This window comes from Trachemys scripta, chromosome 1 (assembly GCF_013100865.1).
Source record: "Trachemys scripta elegans isolate TJP31775 chromosome 1, CAS_Tse_1.0, whole genome shotgun sequence".
NCBI classification, from domain to species: Eukaryota; Metazoa; Chordata; order Testudines; family Emydidae; genus Trachemys; species Trachemys scripta.
The window spans coordinates 132,578,606-132,599,180 of NC_048298.1; the positions used below are offsets into that span (position 1 = coordinate 132,578,606).

At 44.7% G+C, this 20,575-nt stretch overlaps 1 protein-coding gene across 1 annotated transcript in view; it reads left to right on the forward strand.

The window, feature by feature from the left end:
* LOC117884857 (C->U-editing enzyme APOBEC-1-like) overlaps positions 1-20,575 on the forward strand; it is a 46,923-nt gene that overhangs the window by 10,375 nt on the left and 15,973 nt on the right. Inside the window, exons 3-4 of the mRNA XM_034785738.1 lie at positions 12,072-12,472; positions 14,979-15,100. Coding sequence (XP_034641629.1) covers positions 12,072-12,472; positions 14,979-15,100 — 523 coding nt within the window. The remainder of the gene's footprint in view (positions 1-12,071; positions 12,473-14,978; positions 15,101-20,575) is intronic.

Below are 20,575 nucleotides of genomic sequence, written 5' to 3' on the forward strand. Positions count from 1 at the left end.
CCGTAGTCCACGAAAGCTTATGCTCTAATAAATTTGTTAGTCTCTAAGGTGCCACAAGTACTCCTGTTCTTCTTTTTACAGGTAATTTAGTGTTGTTTGGCTTTAGAATTTGGCATTTAACCCTTAGGGGGTAACTCAAAGCTTTATGAAATTTAAAATGTTTTTAAATAAAAAAACAGTTCAACGTCGTGGCTGCAGCAGGGCAATCAAAAACAAACAAAAAAAAATGAAAAAAAAAATCTAAATTTGTTTTTTGGTAACAAAATAGCAAATAAAAGCTAGAGTTAAAAAAAAAAAAAAAAAAAAAACAACAACTGTGCCCCACACTGAGCCTTAAGGTGGCTCTGTGTAATTAAACTCTCACTTTGCTAAGGGTACATAAAAACTCTGTAAGCACAAAAATAAACCAGTTACACCCCCTTATGTAAAAATTGATATGGCTAATGTTATAAAAGTTAAACTATAAAAAAAGTGCATTTTCCCCAGAACTTGTGGACTGTATATTGTAAAAAAAATGCAAAAATATTACAAACTTGATCTGCTGTATAAAAAGGGGAAACTGAGGCACAAACTCAAACACTAACAGAAAAAGTTTTGGCACTAATTTGGCACTAGTAAACAGGGTTCAAGGTAGCCTTAGACAAGGCTCAGTTGGTGCTACCTCAGGTTACCCACCTGGGCATAGTCATTGGACAAAAAGGGGAACAGGTAAATCAAAGAAAGGTAAGGGCACTGGTAAAAATGCCGGCCCCTTCCGATGCCCACTCTTTAAGAGTACTGCTAGTAAAATTCAATTTTCTTAGCCCACACATTTATAAATATGCTAAAATAACTCACCTATTGTGCAAAAAAGCCCCAACAAAATAAAAATGTGGAAAAGAGCAGGACTCTGCTTTAACCGTCCTAAAACAGAAGGCTCTCACAGCCCCAGTCCTGCATTTCCCTAATGAATCACAGCCTTTTGTTATTCGTTTGGTGGCTAATAACGTGGCCTTGGCTGACACACTGTTACAAAATATTGAAAATCAAACATGTAAAAGCCCATAACAAAAAAACAAGCAAAAAAGCCATCTAAAACAGTCTGGTGAATAACACAGCCCGGCAACACAATATAGCAATTGTAACTAGAAGCCAAGCTAAAGGTGCACCTACCAAGGCCCCTAAACTAACAAATAATGCCATAAATCTCCAAACTCCAAAAAAGGCAAGAATGTAGCCCATCAGTTCATGCATGAGGGAGTAAAAAAAAACCTTAAATAGGGTCAAACAAGTTGCAAAATAAAAAACCATAAAAATAATATTAAAACATGGGTAAAAATTGCATTCGGTGTGCACAAAATAAAGCACGATTCCCTCATTGGCAACCCATGATGCACCAATGGAGGCTCGGGCGCTGGCATAAAGTTCAAATTAATTTTATTAACAAGTTGCCAAAAAATAAAAAAGGATTTCAATACTTGTTAGTAATTGATTCTTTTTCAAAATGGGTAAAAGCATTTTCCACTAAAACTAATAGCACCAAGGTGGTAGCTAAACAGTTTTTTAATGAGGTGGCGTGTAAATATGGCACCCCTAAAATAATACATTCTAATAATGGGGGGGCCTTTGTAAAAATGGTTTATACATCAATGTTACAAGCTTTAAAAATAAGCAAAAGTTTCATATATCATACCGACCCCAATCCTGGAGTGCATAAACCGCACCATTAAAAAAGCACTGCGAAAGCTAGAAAACCACACTGGGAAAAATTGGCCAGACAAGCTGCCTTTAATTCTGGCAGCTATCCGCAGCAGCAACAAACTAAAAACCAAAATCCAGCCTTTTCAAATCATGTTTGGACACTCAATGCACCTTATGATTGACCATAGCCACCTAATACAAAATAAAAAAAAGACCCCTAATGTAACACAGCGTAAATATTTGCAGTGGCTTTAACAACTGCAAAAAAATAAAACCACTCTTCAATATAGGGTCAATCAAGCTATCAAACAAATAGATAAAAAAATCCATGCACAAAAGCATACTAAAATGTCCCTAAAAAACAAAAAATCAAGTCATATATCTCAAATTAAAAAAAAGGGGCCACTCCCTAAAATCAAAATGAACAAAACCCTATTCCACAGTGGACCACCTTAGCCCACTAGAATACTATATTAAAAAAAAATAAAATTAAAATGGGTACATGTTTCACAAATTAAAGCTTTTGCATAAATAATAATGTCTTGAACTTTTTACAAAAATACCTCCTAAAATTCAAAACATAAAACGCTGCTCAACCACTAGTACCCTCCAAATCCATAAAACCACAGTGTAAGGTTTGGCAGTCCCTGTTCTTGGGGATCTGTATGTCCCAGATATTTAAAAAATATATTGGGGAAGCCCACCGCAATCTCTTCCCTGATCAAAAATAATTTCTTCCTAACTAATCAATCATAAATCCCTGTCAGAAAACCAAAAATCCTCTTAAAATAATACAATAAAAATACAAATCAAATTCTAAGGCCACTAGGAAATACCAATATTTATGCCTGGAATGGGAAAGTGGAACTTAAGGTTCACCTTTATGAACATCACAAAAACAACTAAAATTAAAAAATAAAACTGCTTTAGCCATGGGATGCACTGAAATGCAAATTCTCAGTTTAGCATCACTTGAACATAAAATGTTCTAAATAATATCAAAAAATATTAAAGTATTAAAACTCCTTTTAAAACAATGAAAAAAATCTTTGTTTAATGCATATAAGCATAAATAAATACAATATGTCTCAAGCATATTTAAGCCTAAACTATTACTAAAAAAAATTATTGTCAAAATTGCCCATCAACAATCTGTAAAGGCAAAGCTATAAAAAGTCAGTCCACTACCAAAATTGGCCATCAAATCTTTCTGGTTACCTCGCATTATAAATCAGTGGGCCAAAAAAAAAAAAGAAATTATTAAACACACAACAGTTTATAAAGTGGGACCCTTGCAAATGGGTATACCTCTCCCTGCCTGCCACCACAAAACCATGCAGTAGGAACACATCACAAGGTACATGTGTCTAAAATAAACTAAAAAATATTACTCGTGTAGTATATAATAAACAAAGTGTATGTGTTGTGCCAGCCACCAGTAAATAAGTGGAAATGCAATGCAAGCATTTTATACACTAAAAATCACACTTATTACCTTCCCAAGCTAAAAAAAGCCCAAAGTACTATAATTGCCCCCTTAATAAATTTCTCCATATCTCTCTATTTAAACTGGCAAAAGTCAGCTAATCATCATCTTTTAAAAGCCAAAATAACAGTTTTTGCAAAAAAATATAAAAAAACAAATTCTCCAAATATACAAATAAAAATATAATTAAAATTGTCAACTCTAAAAAAAACCTCACTGCATATCATTGGTATAATGTTTTTACAGCCTGTTCGCCCACTTCAAAGGCATATTGTCAATAATGCTTCATCCATTGTTAATTGTATTGGTACTATCCTGTACTTGCCTAATTGTAATATTTTGTATGTGCTGTTAAACAAAAAAAGGTTTGTTAAATTGCAACCGCAAGCTCAAATTGCCTCTCAATATGTAGCTATTGGCTAGTGAACATGCTGTCCCAGCCCCCCTGTGCTAAGAGCCTTCATCGCTTTCTACAGAGTCTCATCCTGAGCACCAACTCTGGCGATCACAGCCCCATTTTGACTGAGATTGGACAAGGTTTTTTTAATCAGGTTGACATGTACAATGCCTAGCGCTGGACTTTGCACTACTGCACAATTGTCAAATGCTCTAAAGGGTGTGTCTGCAACCACCAAATCTCTCCCAGGTTTGGATTTGATTTGCATAGCTTACATTTGTACTAGGGCAGTTGATTAATCGCAGTTAACTTAAGTGATTAACTAAAAAAAATTAATTGCGATTATAAAAATTAATCACGATTAATCACAGTTTTAATCACACTGTTAAACAATAGAATACCAATTGAAATTTATTAAATATTTTGGCTGTTTTTCTACATTTTCATATATATTGTATTCTGTGTTGTAATTGAAATCAAAGTGTATATTATTTTTGATTATAAATATTTGCACTGTAACAATGATAAACCAAAGAAATAGTATTTTTCAGTTCACCTCATACAAGTACTGTGGTGCAATCTCTTTGATGTGAAAGTGCAACTTACAAATGTAGATTTTTTTTGTTACATAACTTCATTCAAAAACAAAACAATGCAAAACTTCAGAGCCTACAAGTCCACTCAGTCCTACTTCTTGTTCAGCCAGTCACTAAGACAAACAAGTTTGTTTACATTTACAGGAGATAAGGCTGCCCTCTTATTTACAATGTCATCAGAAAGTGGGAACAGGCATTTGCATGGCACTTTTGTAGCTGGCATTGCAAGGTATTTACATGCCAGATAAGCTAAACATTCGTATGCCCCTTCATACTTGGGCTACCATTCCAGAGGACATGCTTCTATGCTAATGCTGCTCGTTGAAAAATAATGCATTAATTAAATTTGTGACTGAACTCCTGGGGAGAGAATTGTATATCTCCAGCCATGTTTTACCCACATTCCGCCATATATTTCATATTATAGCAGTCTCGGATGATGACCCAGCACATGTTGTTCATTTTATGAACACTTTCACTGCAGATTTGACAAAATGCAAAGAAGGTACCAATGTGAAATTTCTAAAGATAGCTACAGCACTCGACCCAAGGTCGAATCTGAAGTGCTTTCCAAAATCTGAGAGGGACGAGGTGTGGAGCATGCTTTCAGAAGTCTTAAAGAGTAACAACTCCGATGTGGAAACTACAGAACCCGAACCACCAAAAAAGAAAATCAACCTTCTACTGGTGGCATCTGTCTCAGATAATGAAAATGAACATGTGTCATTCTGCACTGCTTTGGATTGATATCAAGCAGAACCCATCATCAGCATGGACACATGTCCCCTGGGATGCTGGTTGAAGCATGAAGGGACATATGAATCTTTAGAGCATCTGGCACGTAATATCTTGCAACGCCGGCTATAACAGGGCCATGAGAACACCTTTTTTCACTTTCAGGTGACATTGTAAACAAGAAGCAGGCAGCATTATCTCCTGCAAATGTAAACAAACTTGTTTGTCTGAGCGATTGGCTGAACAAGAAGTAGGACTGAGTGGACTTGTAGGCTCTAAAGTTTTACATTGTTTTATTTTTGAATGCAGGTTTTTTTTTACATAATTCTACATTTGTAAGTTCAACTTTCCTGATAAAGAGATTGCACTACAGTACTGGTGAATTGAAAAGTACTATTTCTTTTGGTTTTTTACAGTGCAAATACTTGTAATAAAAATAAATATAAAGTAAGCACTGTACACTTTGTGTTCTGTGTTGTAATTGAAATCAGTATATTTGAAAATGTAGAAAACATCAAAAAATATTTAAATAAATGGTATTCTATTATTAACAGTGTGATTAATCGTGCAATTAATTGCAATTAATATTTTTAATAACATGACTAATCACAATTAATTTTTTAAATCTCTTGACAGCCCTAATTTAGAGCTAAAAAAATAATCTCCGTATTCTAAAATGTGTGGGGTGTGAGGAAGAGTGTTTCCCAGGCCAAGTTGGCAGTGGCAATGGGTGGTTTATGGTCACTTTCAGCAAACACAGGCCTCCTATAAATAAAGACATGATACTTTTTGCACCCGTGTGCTAAGGCCAAAGCCATTTCCTTTGTTTGGGCATCTTGAAACTCAGATTTTACAAGTGTCTATGATGCTTAAGCCACTGGTCTCCAGTTTTGGCCTTGCTGCTGTAAAATGCCTGCCCCAATACCCTCCTTGGAGGTGTCTCAAGCATAACTTTGTTTTGCGCTTACTGTTGTCATAGAAATTCCTGTTCGTTCCAGCTGAGGAATAAGGAGAGATGGACACAGCTAATCAAGCAGGGAGCCCCGGGAGGGGCGATCCGTTTATTTCAATTGCAATTGGGTTCGAGCTCATAAGTCAGCAAGAACAAAGAAAACACTTACACCAAAGCATTATATGCAGTTGACTATGATAATCTATCACTCCATAATTGGCTAAAATTTGCTATCATTACCATACATAGTTAGTGAGCTACATATATCCGCCCCTCTTGTGACCCCTAATTGTTCATCTACTTCCCCCCCCCCCCACTTACGTTATTTTGCAAACCAAGCAGTTACTTATCTACAGGATGCAGGCATAGAAAGTTCCATTGTCTCCAGGTTTGGAGTTTGGCTACATTTCCTCTAGAAGGAACTTCCTGGGTTAAGATTATCATAGCTGACGCTGCATGTTTCCCATGTGTATGTGACAAATTTGCCCCCTGGCAGTTAAGTAGAATACTTTTATTTCACTGTCTAGTACCTCAGTACTGGGGCCTCTTTAATTAACTCCTCCAGTTTCTCAAACTCTTTATTAAGTGTGGCATACCGTGTCCGTTGGACATCATTGCACAGTAGCATGCTCAGGTTTCTGATTTTGGAAGCTAGATTCGGCACACGTGCTCTGCTTTTCTAAGGGCACCTGCCAGAACCCTGCTGACACATCCAATGTTGAAAAAGAGTTCACATCCCTATCAGCCACATTGCCCCAAATGTCTCCTCTTCTGAGGTTGTGGGAAATGTTCCCTTTTTACATATTGATTTAACTCTTTTGCAGGCCATACAGAAGTGAAGGGTTCCCTCCTTTTTTTCCAAAATGACCAGTGAGTGTACCTCTCTGTTGGTTCCTCTACAATTCCCAGAGCAAAATGCCTATCCAGCTCCTCTTTTAGCCTCTTCCTTAAGGCGAGGGTAACTTTCCTAGGGGCATGAGTTGTGGGGTGGTTGGGCTCTTTCAGCTCTACTCTGTATTCTGTTGAGAATTTCCCTGTCCCCTGGAAGACATCCTCAAACTCTTTCTCAATTATTTTGATCCCCTGCCCTCCAATGAGTGCACCACTTGATGAAACCCAGGACTAGACATGCTTTTAACCCAATAACAGAGGCTCTTTATTACAAAATGTACCTTTTCCTATGTATTATTTACCCGTACATCCAGTTGACATATGCCTTTAGTGGGGATAAGCTCACCATTGTAAGCCATGAATTGTACCTGTTTATTTTTCAGTACTTGTGCCATTTCTTATAGTGTTAATACCACTGGGGGGGTTTTGGCACCACATTGGCTTGTGCACCTATGTCCACCTTATTAACATATGTCCCATCTGCTTGCAGGCTGGCAGGCCAATCATCTTCTGCTGCAATGCTGCCCATTGCTCCTACGAAGAATTCAGCTGAGCTAGTGGGTCTGTGGTCGTTCTCTTTGTCTATGCCTGTGGTTCTCAGCCCATTTATCATTGTGTTATCTGGGCGCAGGTTGAGAAACACAGCAGTCCCTCCCCCCCGAACCACCCTCACAGACCCCTATGCCCAGAGCCTCCCACCCAGAGACCCCTCCACAAAGTGGGGCCAGGAGTGGAGCCCTGGGCGGGGAGGTAGGTGGCAGGGACTCCGGATCCTGCTGTGCGGTGCCGTCTGGCAGCCCCGACCCTGGACCTGGCTGCTTGGGGCTGGGTGGCAGGGCAGCTGGGCGGCAGACCGGACCCCGACCTCACGGGGCCAGCCTGCAGCCCCAACGCCAAACCCAGATCCTGACCCCATGGGGCAGCCCCCTGGACCCCACAGGGCCAGCCGGCAGCCCCGGACCCCCACCATGCGGGTCTGGCCGGTGACCCCAAACCCACCACGCTGGGCTGAGCAGCCTGGAACCCATACAAGCACTGCAGTGGGCGTCCAGGCAGCCAGGAACCAAGACCTCACACAGCCCGGTGGCCTTTAGCACACAGCTGACCCACAGCTGTGTGATAATTGGGCCACATGCGGCCCACAGACTGAGGGTTGAGAACTGCTGTGCACATTCTGCTACTGCTTGCAAACTCCTGCAGAGTGATGTAATTCATTGCATTTCCTGCATCTTTTCCCATATACCGGGCATTGACCTGGTTTGTGCTGGCTGTCACAGCGTGTGCAGCTCCATGTGCTACTCTTGCTTGACTCTGACTTGAGCTCCCTGTGTCTTTCTGCCTCAGGTATATATTTTTGCATTATTTTGGATTCTCTATCATGTCTACAGTGTCAGAGCACTGTCCAGCCTCCGTAAGCTTCATTCTAGACTGGGGGTGTCTTCCATTCCTTGGCAAATTCTAATTGCCTTGACAGGGGTTAATTCTGGGTCTCCCAGTAGCTTTTTTGAGTTTTTTTGGTTCAGATTCCAATCACAATCTTGCCTCTTATCAGGGGCTCAGTTAGCCCCCCCCAAACTGCCAGGCTGGTTCTTCAGTCTTAGGGTACATCTACACTACAGCGGGGAGTCGATTTAAGATACGCAAATTCAGCTACGTGAATAGCGTAGCTGAATTCGACGTATTGCAGCCGACTTACCCTGTTGTGAGGACGGCGGCAAAATCGACTTCTGCCGCTTTTTGTCGGCGGCGCTTACTACCACCTCCGCTGGTGGAGTAAGAGCGCCGATTTGGGGATCGATTGTCGCGTCCCGACGGGACGCGATAAATCGATCCCCGAGAGGTCGATTTCTACCCGCCGATTCAGGCGGGTAGTATAGACCAGACCTCAGATCAGTCACAATCTCTTCTATAGATTTACTTTCTCTTTGTAGCCTTTGTAATCTCACCCTTATGTCTCATTTTCACATGGTGTGCAGAACTCCTCAAATTTCTGTATTGCACCTTCAAAGCCGGCCCTCTCTGCCTGGGATAACTGAACACAGTTGAACACATCAAGTGCTTCAGAACTTGCTATCATCAGAAATAAGGCTGCCTTCTGAGTGGCTTCCTTTTCAGTGGCTCTCGTTGCTTGCAGATACAGAATGAGGCACTGTTCAAATCTCTTAGACTCATAGAATCATAGAATATCAGGGTTGGAAGGGACCTCAGGAGGTCATCTAGTCCAACCCCTTGCTCAAAGCAGGACCAACACCAACTAAATCATCCCAGCCAGGGCTTTGTCAAGCCTGACCTTAAAAACCTCTAAGAAAGGAGATTCCATCACCTCCCTAGGTAACCCATTCCAATGCTTCACCACCCTCCTAGTGAAAAAGTTTTTCCTAATATCCAACCTAACCCTCCCCCACTGCAACTTGAGACCATTACTCCTTGTTCTGTTATCCGCTACCACTGAGAACAGCCTAGATCCATCCTCTTTGGAACCCCCTTTCAGGTAGTTGAAAGCAGCTATCAAATCCCCCCTCATTCTTCTCTTCTGCAGACTAAACAATCCCAGTTCCCTCAGCCTCTCCTCATAAGTCATGTGCTCCAGCCCCCTAATCATTTTTTGTTGCCCTCCACTGGACTTTTTTCCAATTTTTCCACATCCTTCTTGTAGTGTGGGGCCCAAAAGTCACCAATGCCAAATAGAGGGGAATGATCATGTCCCTCGATCTACTGGCAATGCTCCTACTTATACAGCCCAATATGCCGTTGGCCTTCTTGGCAACAAGGGCACACTGTTGATTCATATCCAGCTTCTCATCCACTGTAACCCCTAGGTCCTTTTCTGCAGAACTGATGCCTAGCTGCTCGGTCCGTAGTCTGTAGCAGTACATAGGATTCTTCCGTCCTAAGTGCAGGACTCTGCACTTGTCCTTGTTAAACATCATCAGATTTATTTTGGCCCAATCCTCTAATTTGTCTAGGTCCCTCTGTATCCTATCCCTACCCTCCAGCGTATCTACCACTCCTCCCAGTTTAGTGTCATCTGCAAATTTGCTGAGGGTGCAATCCACGCCATCCTCCAGATCATTAATGAAGATATTGAACAAAAACGGCCCCAAGATCGACTATTGGGGCATTCCGCTTGATACCGGCTGCCAACTAGACATGGAGCCATTGATCACTACCCGTTGAGCCCGATGATCTAGCCAGCTTTCTATTATAGTCTATTATATTCTATTATATTTCTATTATAGTCACCTTATAATCCATTCATCCAGCCCATACTTCTTTAACTTGCTGGCAAGACTACTGTGGGAGACGGTATTAAAAGCTTTGCTAAAGTCAAGGAATAATACATCCACTGCTTTCCCCTCATCCACAGAACTAGTTATCTTGTCATAGAAGGCAATTAGGTTAGTGCGGCATGACTTGCCCTTGGTGAATCTGTGCTGACTGTTCCTGATCACTTTCCTCTCCTCAAAGTGCTTCAAAATTGATTCCTTGAGGATCTGCTCCTTGATTTTTCCAGGGACTGAGGTGAGGCTGACTGGCCTGTAGGTCCCTGGATCCTGCTCCTTCCCTTTTTTAAAGATGGGCACTACATTAACTTTTTTCCAGGCATCCGGGACCTCCCCCAGTCGCCATGAGTTTTCAAAGATAATGGCCATTGGCTCTGCAGTCACATCCACCAACTCCTTTAGCACCCTTGGATGCAGCGCATCCAGCCCATGGACTTGTGCTCGTCCAGCTTTTCTAAATAGTCCTGAACCACTTCTTTCTCCACAGAGGGCTGGTCACCTCCTCCCCATACTGTGCTGCCCAGTGCAGTAGTCTGGGAACTCACCTTGTTCGTGAAGACAGAGGTGAAAAAAGCATTGAGTACATTAGCTTTTTCCACATTCTCTGTCACTAGGTTGCCTCCCCCATTCAGTAAGGGGCCCACACTTTTCCTGACCTTCTTCTTGTTGCTAACATACCTGTAGAAACCCTTCTTGTTACTCTTAACATCCCTTGCTAGCTGCAACTCCAATTGTGATTTGGCCTTCCTGATTTCACTCCTGCATGCCTGAGCAATATTTTTATACTCCTCCCTGGTCATTTGTCCAATCTTCCACTTCTCGAAGCTTCTTTTTTGTGTTTAAGATCAGCAAGGATTTCACTGTTAAGCCAAGATGGTCGCCTGCCATATTTACTATTCTTTCTACACATCGGGATGGTTTGTTCCTGAAACCTCAATAAGGATTCTTTAAAATATAGCCAGCGCTCCTGGACTCCTTTCCCCCTCATGTTATTCTCCCAGGGGATCCTGCCCATCAGTTCCCTGAGGGAGTCAAAGTCTGCTTTTCTGAAGTCCAGGGTCCGTATTCTGCTGCTCTCCTTTCTTCTTTGTGTCAGGATCCTGAACTCGACCATCTCATGGTCACTGCCTCCCAGGTTCCCATCCACTTTTGCTTCCCCTACTAATTCTTCCCTGTTTGTGAGCAGCAGGTCAAGAAGAACTCTTCCAATTGTCTTCCACCTTTCCAGAGACTTTCAGCTCTGGTGGAGCTTTCAGCTGCTCCATTCTTCCACCAGGTTCTTTCTGAAATTTCTATTTACTCCTGATACCATGTGGTGTTCACTAATCCCTCAAGGCCTAAGGTGCTTCAAAGAGATCCTCTTTATTCAGTGACACAGTTCCTCAGCTGCGGCTACGTAACAGAGCATTCGCTTCTGCTGCTCCCACATCACCCCCTGAATTCCTGTCCGGAAAGTTAAACACAATTAAAGGTACAGTTCCCAGTACCACAGTGGGTGCTCTCCCCTCTGAACCAGCACTGTCCCCAATGCCCCAGGTTGATGCTAGGGTGCTATGCTGCAGGAGTGGTGTGGGTGACTCAGTAGGGGGCGCTACAGAAAGATCGTAATGGAAGGCTAAACCGTATTATACTGTTCAGCCGCTAGGTGACACTGTGTGTGAAAATACCTTATTTAAATGAACCTCAGCCATCCCTGGCAGAGTGTTAAAGGATCCTATGATGATCACATCTGATGTGTATAAGCCAGCTCTGCAACCAGTCCATAGCTGGTACAGAAGTACATGACAAGGATCCCTCAGGTGTCCTTGTCTAATTCCAGATTGAGCTCATTAGATTCCAACTCTGCTAAAATTCCTTCCACACTTTCAACTGGATTTTGTACCTATTATTTCCTTCCAGAGAGTGATACCTGTATATGCAGCCTGGAGAGTGTTTTGGGTTCCTCTGGGATGAAGAGCACTTGCGAATTGTGAGGGCTTTGCATATAATACACAGGATGAAAAGGGGGCAGTAAAAGGCATCTGAGCCCATCATGACATTTGTGTTTCAGGTGGAAGATACAACCAAATGATTTTAAGGTGAATTACATCCCAGGTATATGTCCAAGAGTGACGTACCTGCTTTACGAAATCAGGTGGGGCAGAAGTACCAAGTTCTGGAGGCACTGGTGTCGAAACACCCCAACCCAGCACGCCGAAATCGCCTGCCTGGAACATGACTTCAAGAAGTTAAAGTTCAGGCCATCAGTGCGCTGCTCCATCACCTGGTTCCTGTCCTGGAGCCCCTGTGGGAAATGCTGCCGGCGTATAGTGGAGTTTGTGAGGGCACACCCCAGTGTGACTCTGAAGATAAAAGCAGCATGGCTCTTTAGGCATATGGATGAACGCAACCGACAAGGCCTCAGGAACCTGATGGAGAATGGAGTAGCCCTATACATCATGAACCTGCCAGGTATCCTAACCACGCTTTGGCCCTGTCTAGGCCAGGATCAAAGGCGTGATGCTAGAATAGGTTAGCTGACAGGTACTAACACATTTGAAAAGCCTAGAGCAGAAAAACAAGCCTTTAACCTGTGCTAATCTGGTCCAGATGAGGTCTCGGAGGGAGCCAAGGCATTAACTTGACCAGTTTTCCACGTGTTAAAGTGTACATTTCTGTGGCTTTTAGAACATGTTACTGAGCACATATTAGCAGACACATTCCATTATCACAACTTTTATGCCAGTCAGACAAGTAGATTTGCCAGGTGTCCAGTTTTTAACCAGAACGCCCAGTCAAAAAAGGACCCTGGCAGCAGTGCCGGCTGGGTCATTAAAAGTCTGGTTGGCGGCACATCAGGGGCCCGGGGCTAAGGCAGGCTCCCTACCTGACCTGATTCTGCATGGTTCCCAGAAACGGATGCCGGTCCTTGTAGCCCCTAGGCGCATGGGCGGCCAGAGAGGCTCCTCGCGCTGCCCCCGCCCGAGTGCCAGCTCCACAGTTTCTATTGGCTGGGAACTGTGACCAATGGGAGCTGCGAGGGTGGTGCCTGTGGGTGCCAGGGCAGCGCGCAGAGCCTCCCTGGCTGCCCATGCATATAGGAGCTGCAGGGACCTGGCAGCCGCTTCCTGGGAGCCATGGTAAGCGCTGCTGGGATTCCACACCCTGAACCCCCTCCCATACCCCAACCTCCTGCCCCAGCTCAGTGAAAGTGAGTGAGGGTGGGGGAGAGTGAGTGACAGAGGGAGTGGGGATAGAACGAGTGGGGTTGGGGCCTCGGAGAAGGGGCGGGGTGGGGGTGGGGCAGGGGTGTTCAGTTTTGTGTAATTAGAAAGTTGGCAACCCTATAGACAAGGCCTTTGCTATAGCTGGGGACTGGATGGCTCAGGGGTGTCAGAGAATGGCATATGCAGCCTTTAACTTATAGGGCACCATTTCCAATCCAATTCCAGGCCAGGGAGACTGGCTGGGTGGAGGGAGTTGGGGAATGGAACATGGAGCCTTTAATCTATAGGGCAGCAGTTCTGTAGTGACCAAAAGTTCAGGTCAGCAAGGAGCCAATCAGAACAGTTCTATGAACAGAGTTGAAAAAACAGCAAGTCAGCAGCAGCCACTGAAAACTAACCAGTCACAGACACTGCTGAGTTCCTAGTGTTACCAGCAATCGCCACTCTCTGTGGGTGGGTTGTGTGACATGAGTTGGTGGTTGGGCATGGACAAGTCAAGCACCTAGTGTCACGCCCTTGTTGGCAATCTGAGTGAAGAGGCCTAAGCTTGGCAGGAGCGCAGAGAGTCTCTCCACCCTTGCCCGGGATGCCAGATGTAGCTGCATGGCACAGTGCCAGGCTGACAGCAGGCCCACACCTCTGCACCTCCCTGTTGTCTCCTCTGCTGCGTCAAGCTGCATCACAGCAGGGGGCAAACAAGTAAACTGACCAGGACCAGTGTGGTGGATACCTGGCCTGCCGCATTCCTGTGGGAGAGTGAGGTGTGCAGTGCAGGCCTGGGGAGTGACAACGTAAGCCCCCAAGCGACCCCCTCCCTGCAGCAGAAGGGCTCCTTGGCAAGCTGATAGCAGGGAGTAGGGAGGCATTGGAAGGTGCATCAGCAAATCTCCCTTCTGCCTGCTTTCCTTTCCTCCCCGTAACCTAGCCACAAGAGCAGCACCGCTGCCTATCATCCCAGCTCCTTCTGTCCATTCTGCAGAGCAGTGGGGCAGCATGTGCACAAAGGAGCAACCTCTCTCTAAAGCCGGGCCCCTCCCATCTACATCCTCTTTGGCTCCAGCAAACAACCCCAAGCACATCCGTCCTCTCCCCATTCCTTCCCCATCTCGTAAGCGGCAGAATGACGGAAGAGTAAGTGGAACAACCCAAACTGGGCCTTTCCCGGGATGTAATTGCTATTCTCTCAGGCTGATGATGAATGAGGAGCTTGCACAGTTCTTTGCTGAAACTATCCTTTCCTTCAGACAGAGTGCAGAACCCTGACGCATTGATTCCACTCTTGTTGTATAGTGGATGGGCCTTCCAGGAGACATGTGAGCTTAGAACAGTGATTCTCAAACTTTTGTACTGGTGACTCCTTTCACATAGCAAGCCTCTGAGTGCGACCCCTCCCCCCTTGTGAATTAAAAACACTTGTTTATATATTTAACACTATTATAAATGCTCAAGGCAAAGCAGGGTTTGGGGTGGAAGCTGACAGCTCGCAACCCCCCACATAATAACCTCACGACCCCCTGAAGGGTCCCGACCTCCAGTTTGAGAATCCCTGGCTTAGAAGATATCACAGCTTACATGAACAATGTGACTAACTGATTACTAATTGACAACTTAGACCTTTTGGTCAACACTGAGTTCAGTGTAAAACTCAGATTCTGCCTTGATCTTTACTGATCTCTGACTGAGCAAGGAGGGGCTCATTGATCCCCTGGACGTGTCCGTCAACAGGCGTGATGGGATATTTATTTCCTCAGATTACAGATACTGCTGGAGAACATTTGTTGCTCATCAAAATGGAGAGGAAGATGACTATTGCCCCTTGGTGCCCTCTCTGTGGATCATTTTCTATTGTCTAGAACTCCAGCGTGTCCTTTGGGTGAGTAGACATTTTGGAGAAAATGTTGGATCCAAGAACAATCCTAAATCATATGAGAGTTAAGTTTCGAGTGACCCAGCTGTGGGCATCTCCACTGAGGCTATGGCTACACTACAGAGCTTACAGCAATGCAGCTGCGCCTCTGTAGCACTGCTAGTGCAGACGCTCTAAGCCGATGGGAGAGAGCTCTCCTGTCAATTTAATCACTCCAATCCCCGCGAGCAGCGGTAGCTATGTCAGCAGGAGAAGCTCTCCTGCTAACCACATAACGCTGCCCACAGCAGCACTTAGATCAGTATAATGTCGCGGGGGAGAGAGGGGGAGCTATTCACACCCCTGGGCAACATAACTTATACTGACATAAGCTGTAGTGTGCACATAGCCTGATATTAGCAGCAGGACCAGGCAGAGCTCCAATCAGAACTGGGGCCTCCATTGTACAAGGTCAATTCCTAAACAGGAGAGGCAGGGCAGCCCAGTAGAATTGAAATGTCACACTCTGCTCTGAGTAGTGCAGGGGCAGCCCAGAGAATTAATTGCGTTCCTGCCTTGCTCTAGGGAGAGGGTAAGTTATTTCACCCCTTCTCATGGAAGAGCTTACTGCCCCATGTGCCCAGCCTGCCACTCTATCCAGTCACCCTGCCTCTCACTCCTTGCCCACTGGTCTCTCTCCACCCACTTGCTGGCAGGAGGGCGTATCAGGAGCGAGCTCTCCCCCTGTGCCGTATAGCTGGAAACACAATCTGAGCAGGGGAGTATGGACTGTGACAATCTACACCAATTTACATCCACTGTGGATATGGCACATGGTCTGTACATAACCAAAGAACCCAGAAAGTGCAGAGTTAAAGGAGATATTGGCATCCCCTGATCATGCCATAGTCACAGCAAACTACACCCCATCCCTTAGGTTAAAGTCTCCCTCTATACCATTCCTTCTATTATTATTCTGTTCACTTATTTGCTCCCAGTCGCACTCCCAGTGTGCTAGGCACCACACAAAATGTAAGAAGACAGCGTTCTTGTCCCACAGACAAGCGAAAGAGACAAGACAAGACAACCGGTGAAAGGTAGGAGAAAGAAGTACAACATAAAAGAGGTCAGGGTGGTGACTGATCATGTCTAGGTAAAACAATAGTTGAGAATGCAACTGGGGATAATGTTTTAGGGTTTCTGTTAGGTAATATAAGAACTCTACTGACTTCAGTGGAACTAAGCCAGTTTACAGCAATGTGTGTGTGTGTGTGTGTGTGTGTGTGTGTGTGTGTGTGTGTGTGTGTGTGTGTGTGTGTGATGCCTTCCTGCTTATTGCGCCCTGTTCCTGTTTGGTTCCTGCTCCCTGAGCTCAGTGTTCCAGTTCCTGTGTTTGTGTGTATGTGTGCACAGTGTTGGGTGTGCATAGTTATTCAGGGCCTGCTGCTACATACCTACCATTTGGACCGTTGTCATGTTTTATTCGGACTGTTGCTGACTTAGCTGGTCCGTGGTTATTACATGCTTTGATTGACCAACTACCTGCGTGTCCTGCTTCGGTTTCTTTGTGTTTTGGGACTGCTGTTCCAGGGCGCATCAAAGTGTAACAAGGCATCAAGGTAGAGTTGGGTGTTCAGGAGCACTCTGAATGCAGAGGAGACAGTGGCATTGTGGAGCAGCTCAGGAAGGGTATTTCCGGCATGGGAGGCAGCCTGAAAGAAGGCACAGCATCTAGGATAGCATCATTGTTGTAGCATGTTCATATCATTCAAGCTGAATATATTTATGGGCAGTCTCAAATGGTTCAGAGGATAAGTCCCCCAGCCTTATCTCCCAATGATTTATTATAGTCTGTACGGCCACTTATGAATGCGGCACTAAGAAATGGCTGTCCTCTGCACGCATTTGAAATCACTACCTTTGCTGTAGAATGGTGAAATCCAGTAGCTGACTTGTCACCTATTCATTTTTTCCTATTATATCTTTGTCAAGAAATTTTTTACAGTCCATGTAAACATTCACTGCTTAACCCCCAAAAACTCAGGGGACCACTGTGGATAACTTAATAAATATTGGGTGAAATCCTGGTCCAATGGAAGTCAAGGGCCAAGTTCTCCCATTGACTTTGATGTGAGTTAGGATTTCACACATTGTAAATCTATTGCTGCTGTTGGTAACATAAATATTTGTTAGGTAGAAACACTGGGCAAAATACTGAGGTCTTTATCAAGTCAATGGTAATTTTGCCTGACTAAGGACTGATCTGGCTCAGTTTTGTTATGAATGATCAAGGACAAACTCCAGTCGGGCTATTCACCTGAACAAAGGTCACAGGATTTAGCTGCATATGTTTTACAGAGTGATGATGACAATGATGAAGATCAAAACTTTTGATTTGTGTTTCTGAAGTGTTCACAACAATACTGAAAATGTAGAGTTTATAGAAAGTTCATGGATTTCCCCACTTTATTGACTACATTTCATAAAAGGGACAATGTAAGATCAGGCAGTTTAAATGTACATTTCAATGGATTAATTAAGTATATCATGTATATTGCGCCGCTCTGCTATCCCACTGATATGTTGTAGAGGGTTGTCAGGGTTCCTTCCCCACTCTGAACTCTGAAGCTACTGAAATGTGTGGTATTTCAAAATCAAAATCTTGGAGAGCTTAAGTCCATCGAAGAAGTTTTTTGTTATTGTCCTTGATGGTATGAAGCCACTTCAGCGCAGCATGGTCGGTTTGCAGGTGGAAACGCTGTCCCCAAACATATAGGCGTAACTTTTCCAAAGTGTACACAATGGTGTAACATTCCTTTTTGCTGATTGACCTGCATTAAAACTGCTCCCACACCATGCTCGGACGCATCTCTGGTTACTAGGAACGGTTTGTCAAAGTCTGGGGCCCTTAGCACAGAGTCAGACATGAGTGTTGCTTTAAGCTGGTTAAAGGCCTTCTGACACTCTTCAGTCCACTGAACTGCATTTGGCTGTTTCTTTTTGGTTAGGTCTGTCAGTGGAGCGGCGATTTGGCTGTAGTGCAGTACAAATCACCTGTAATATCTGGCCAAGCCTAAGAAGGATTGGACCTGTTTCTTTGTCTTTGGGACAGGCCACTTTTGGATAGCAGTCACTTTGGCCTGTAGGGGGTTGATAGTTCCTTGACCCATCTAGTGTCCAAGGTAAGTCACTCTGTTTAGGCCTATTTGACACTTTTTAGCCTTAACAGTTAGTCCTGCCTCCCTTATGCGCTCAAAGACTTTTTGCAGATGCTCCAGGTGTTCTGCCCATGAATCAGAAAAAATGGCCACATCATCAAGGTAGGCAACTGCAGATTCTCCCAATCCCATTAGGAGACCGTCTACAAGTTTCTGGAAGGTGGCGGGTGCATTTCACAGCCCGAAAGGGAGCACATTAAATGCATACAGCCCTGCATGGGTGATGAAGGCTGACCTTCCCTTGGCGGGTTCATCTAGCGGTACTTGCCAGTGCCCCTTGGTTAAGTCTAAGGTAGAGATGAACTGGGCACATCCCAGTTTCTCCAATAGCTCATCTGGGCGTGGCATTGGATAGCTGTCTGGCGAGTTACAGCATTTAGCTTATGGTTGTCCACACAAAAGCATATCTCCCCATCTGGTCTGGGAACTAGAGCCACTGGAGATGCCCATGCACTGTTAAGGGGCGGATTACACCCATCTGTAGCATGTCCTGGATCTCCCGTTCTACAGCAGTTTTGGTGTGAGGAGACACCCGGTAAGGTTGAGCTCTAATTGGGCGAGCATTACCTGTGTCAATGGAGTGGTATGCCCGTTCGGTCCGTCCTCGGGTGGCTGAGAACATCGGCGCGAAGCTAGTGCACAGCTCGTTGATCTGCTGTTGCTGCATATGTCCAAGGGTCGTGGAGAGGTTCACCTGTTCCACGCCACCATCACTTTTCCCTTCATAGTAGACACCTTCTGGCCACTCAGCGTCATCTCCTCCCTGGGCTGTAAACTGGAAAACCTTTAATTCTCTGGAATAAAAAGGCTTTAGAGAATTAACATGGTATACCTTAGGCTTTAGGTTTGAGGTGGGGGATGCTATGAGATAGTTAACAGTTCCCAGGAGCTCTTGGACCGTGAATGGTCCTTCCCACGATGCTTCCATCTTATGGGTCTGGAGCGCCTTCAAGACCATGACTTGGTCCCCTACTTTGAAGGAACGCTCTCTGGAATGTTTATCATACCAGGCCTTTTTCTCTTCCTGAGCATCTTTTAAGTTTTCTCTAGCAAGGGCTAAAGAGTGTCGGAAGGTGTTTTGTAGGTTGCTTACAAAGTCTAGAATGTTAGTTCCTGGAGAAGGCGTAAACCCCTCCCATTGCTGCTTCACCAACTGTAATGGCCCCTTAATCTCGTGGCCATACACAAGTTCAAATGGTGAAAACCCTAAACTGGGATGTAGTACAGCCCTGTAGGCAAAAAGCAACTGCAGCAAGACTAGGTCCCAATCATTGGAGTGTTCATTTACGAATTTACGTATCATGACTCCCAAAGTTCCATTAAATTTCTCCACCCAGCCATTTGTTTAATGGTGGTGAGGGGTGGCAACCAAGTGGTTCACCCCATGAGCTTCCCACAGGCTTTTCATGGTCCCTGCCAGGAAATTAGTTCCCGAATCTGTAAGGATGTTGGAGGGCCAACCTACCCTGGCAAAAATGTCTGTTAATGCCTGGCACACACTTTTAGCCCTGGTTTTGATTAGAGCTACTGCTTCTGGCCATCGAGTGGCAAAATCCATGAAAGTCAGTATGTACTGCTTTCCTCTGGGGGGGTCTTCTTTGGGAAAGGACCCAGAATACCCAAGACTACTCGCTGAAATGGGACCTCGATTATGGGGAGTGAATGGAGAGGTGCTTTGACCTGGTCTTGGGGTTTTCCCATTCTTTGGCACACCTCACAAGACCAGACATAAGTAGAAACGTCCTTGCCCATTCCCTCCCAGTGGAATGACTTCCCCAAACAGTCTTTGGTCCTGTTCACCCCAACATGGCCACTAGGATGATCATGAGCTAAGTTCAAGAGCTTTACTCGGTACTTAGTTGGAACTACCAACTGTCTTTGGGGATGCCAGTCTTCCTGGTGTCCACCAGAAAGAGTTTCCTTATATAAAAGTCCTCTTTCTAAAACCAACTGGGATCGGTTAGAAGAGCTGAGAGGTGGTGGGTTGCTCCGTGCCACCGTCCAAGCTCCCTGGAGGCTGTCATCTGCTTCCTGCTTGGCCTGGAACTGTTCCCTTGATGCTGGAGACATCAGTTCCTCATTAAATTGTGGACTTGGGCTGTGTCCCTCTGGAAGCGATGTAGGTGATGGGGCTGTTTCCGTTGACTGTGAACCACTCTCCGCTGGCACACTAGGTTGTATTTCAGGCTCCTGCTGAGCCTCTTGCATAGGTTTATGTGCTGCTGCCAGTGCAGGCTCGCTGGTGCCCTCTGGCACTGGAGTTGCAGACGGGGTTGCAATCGCT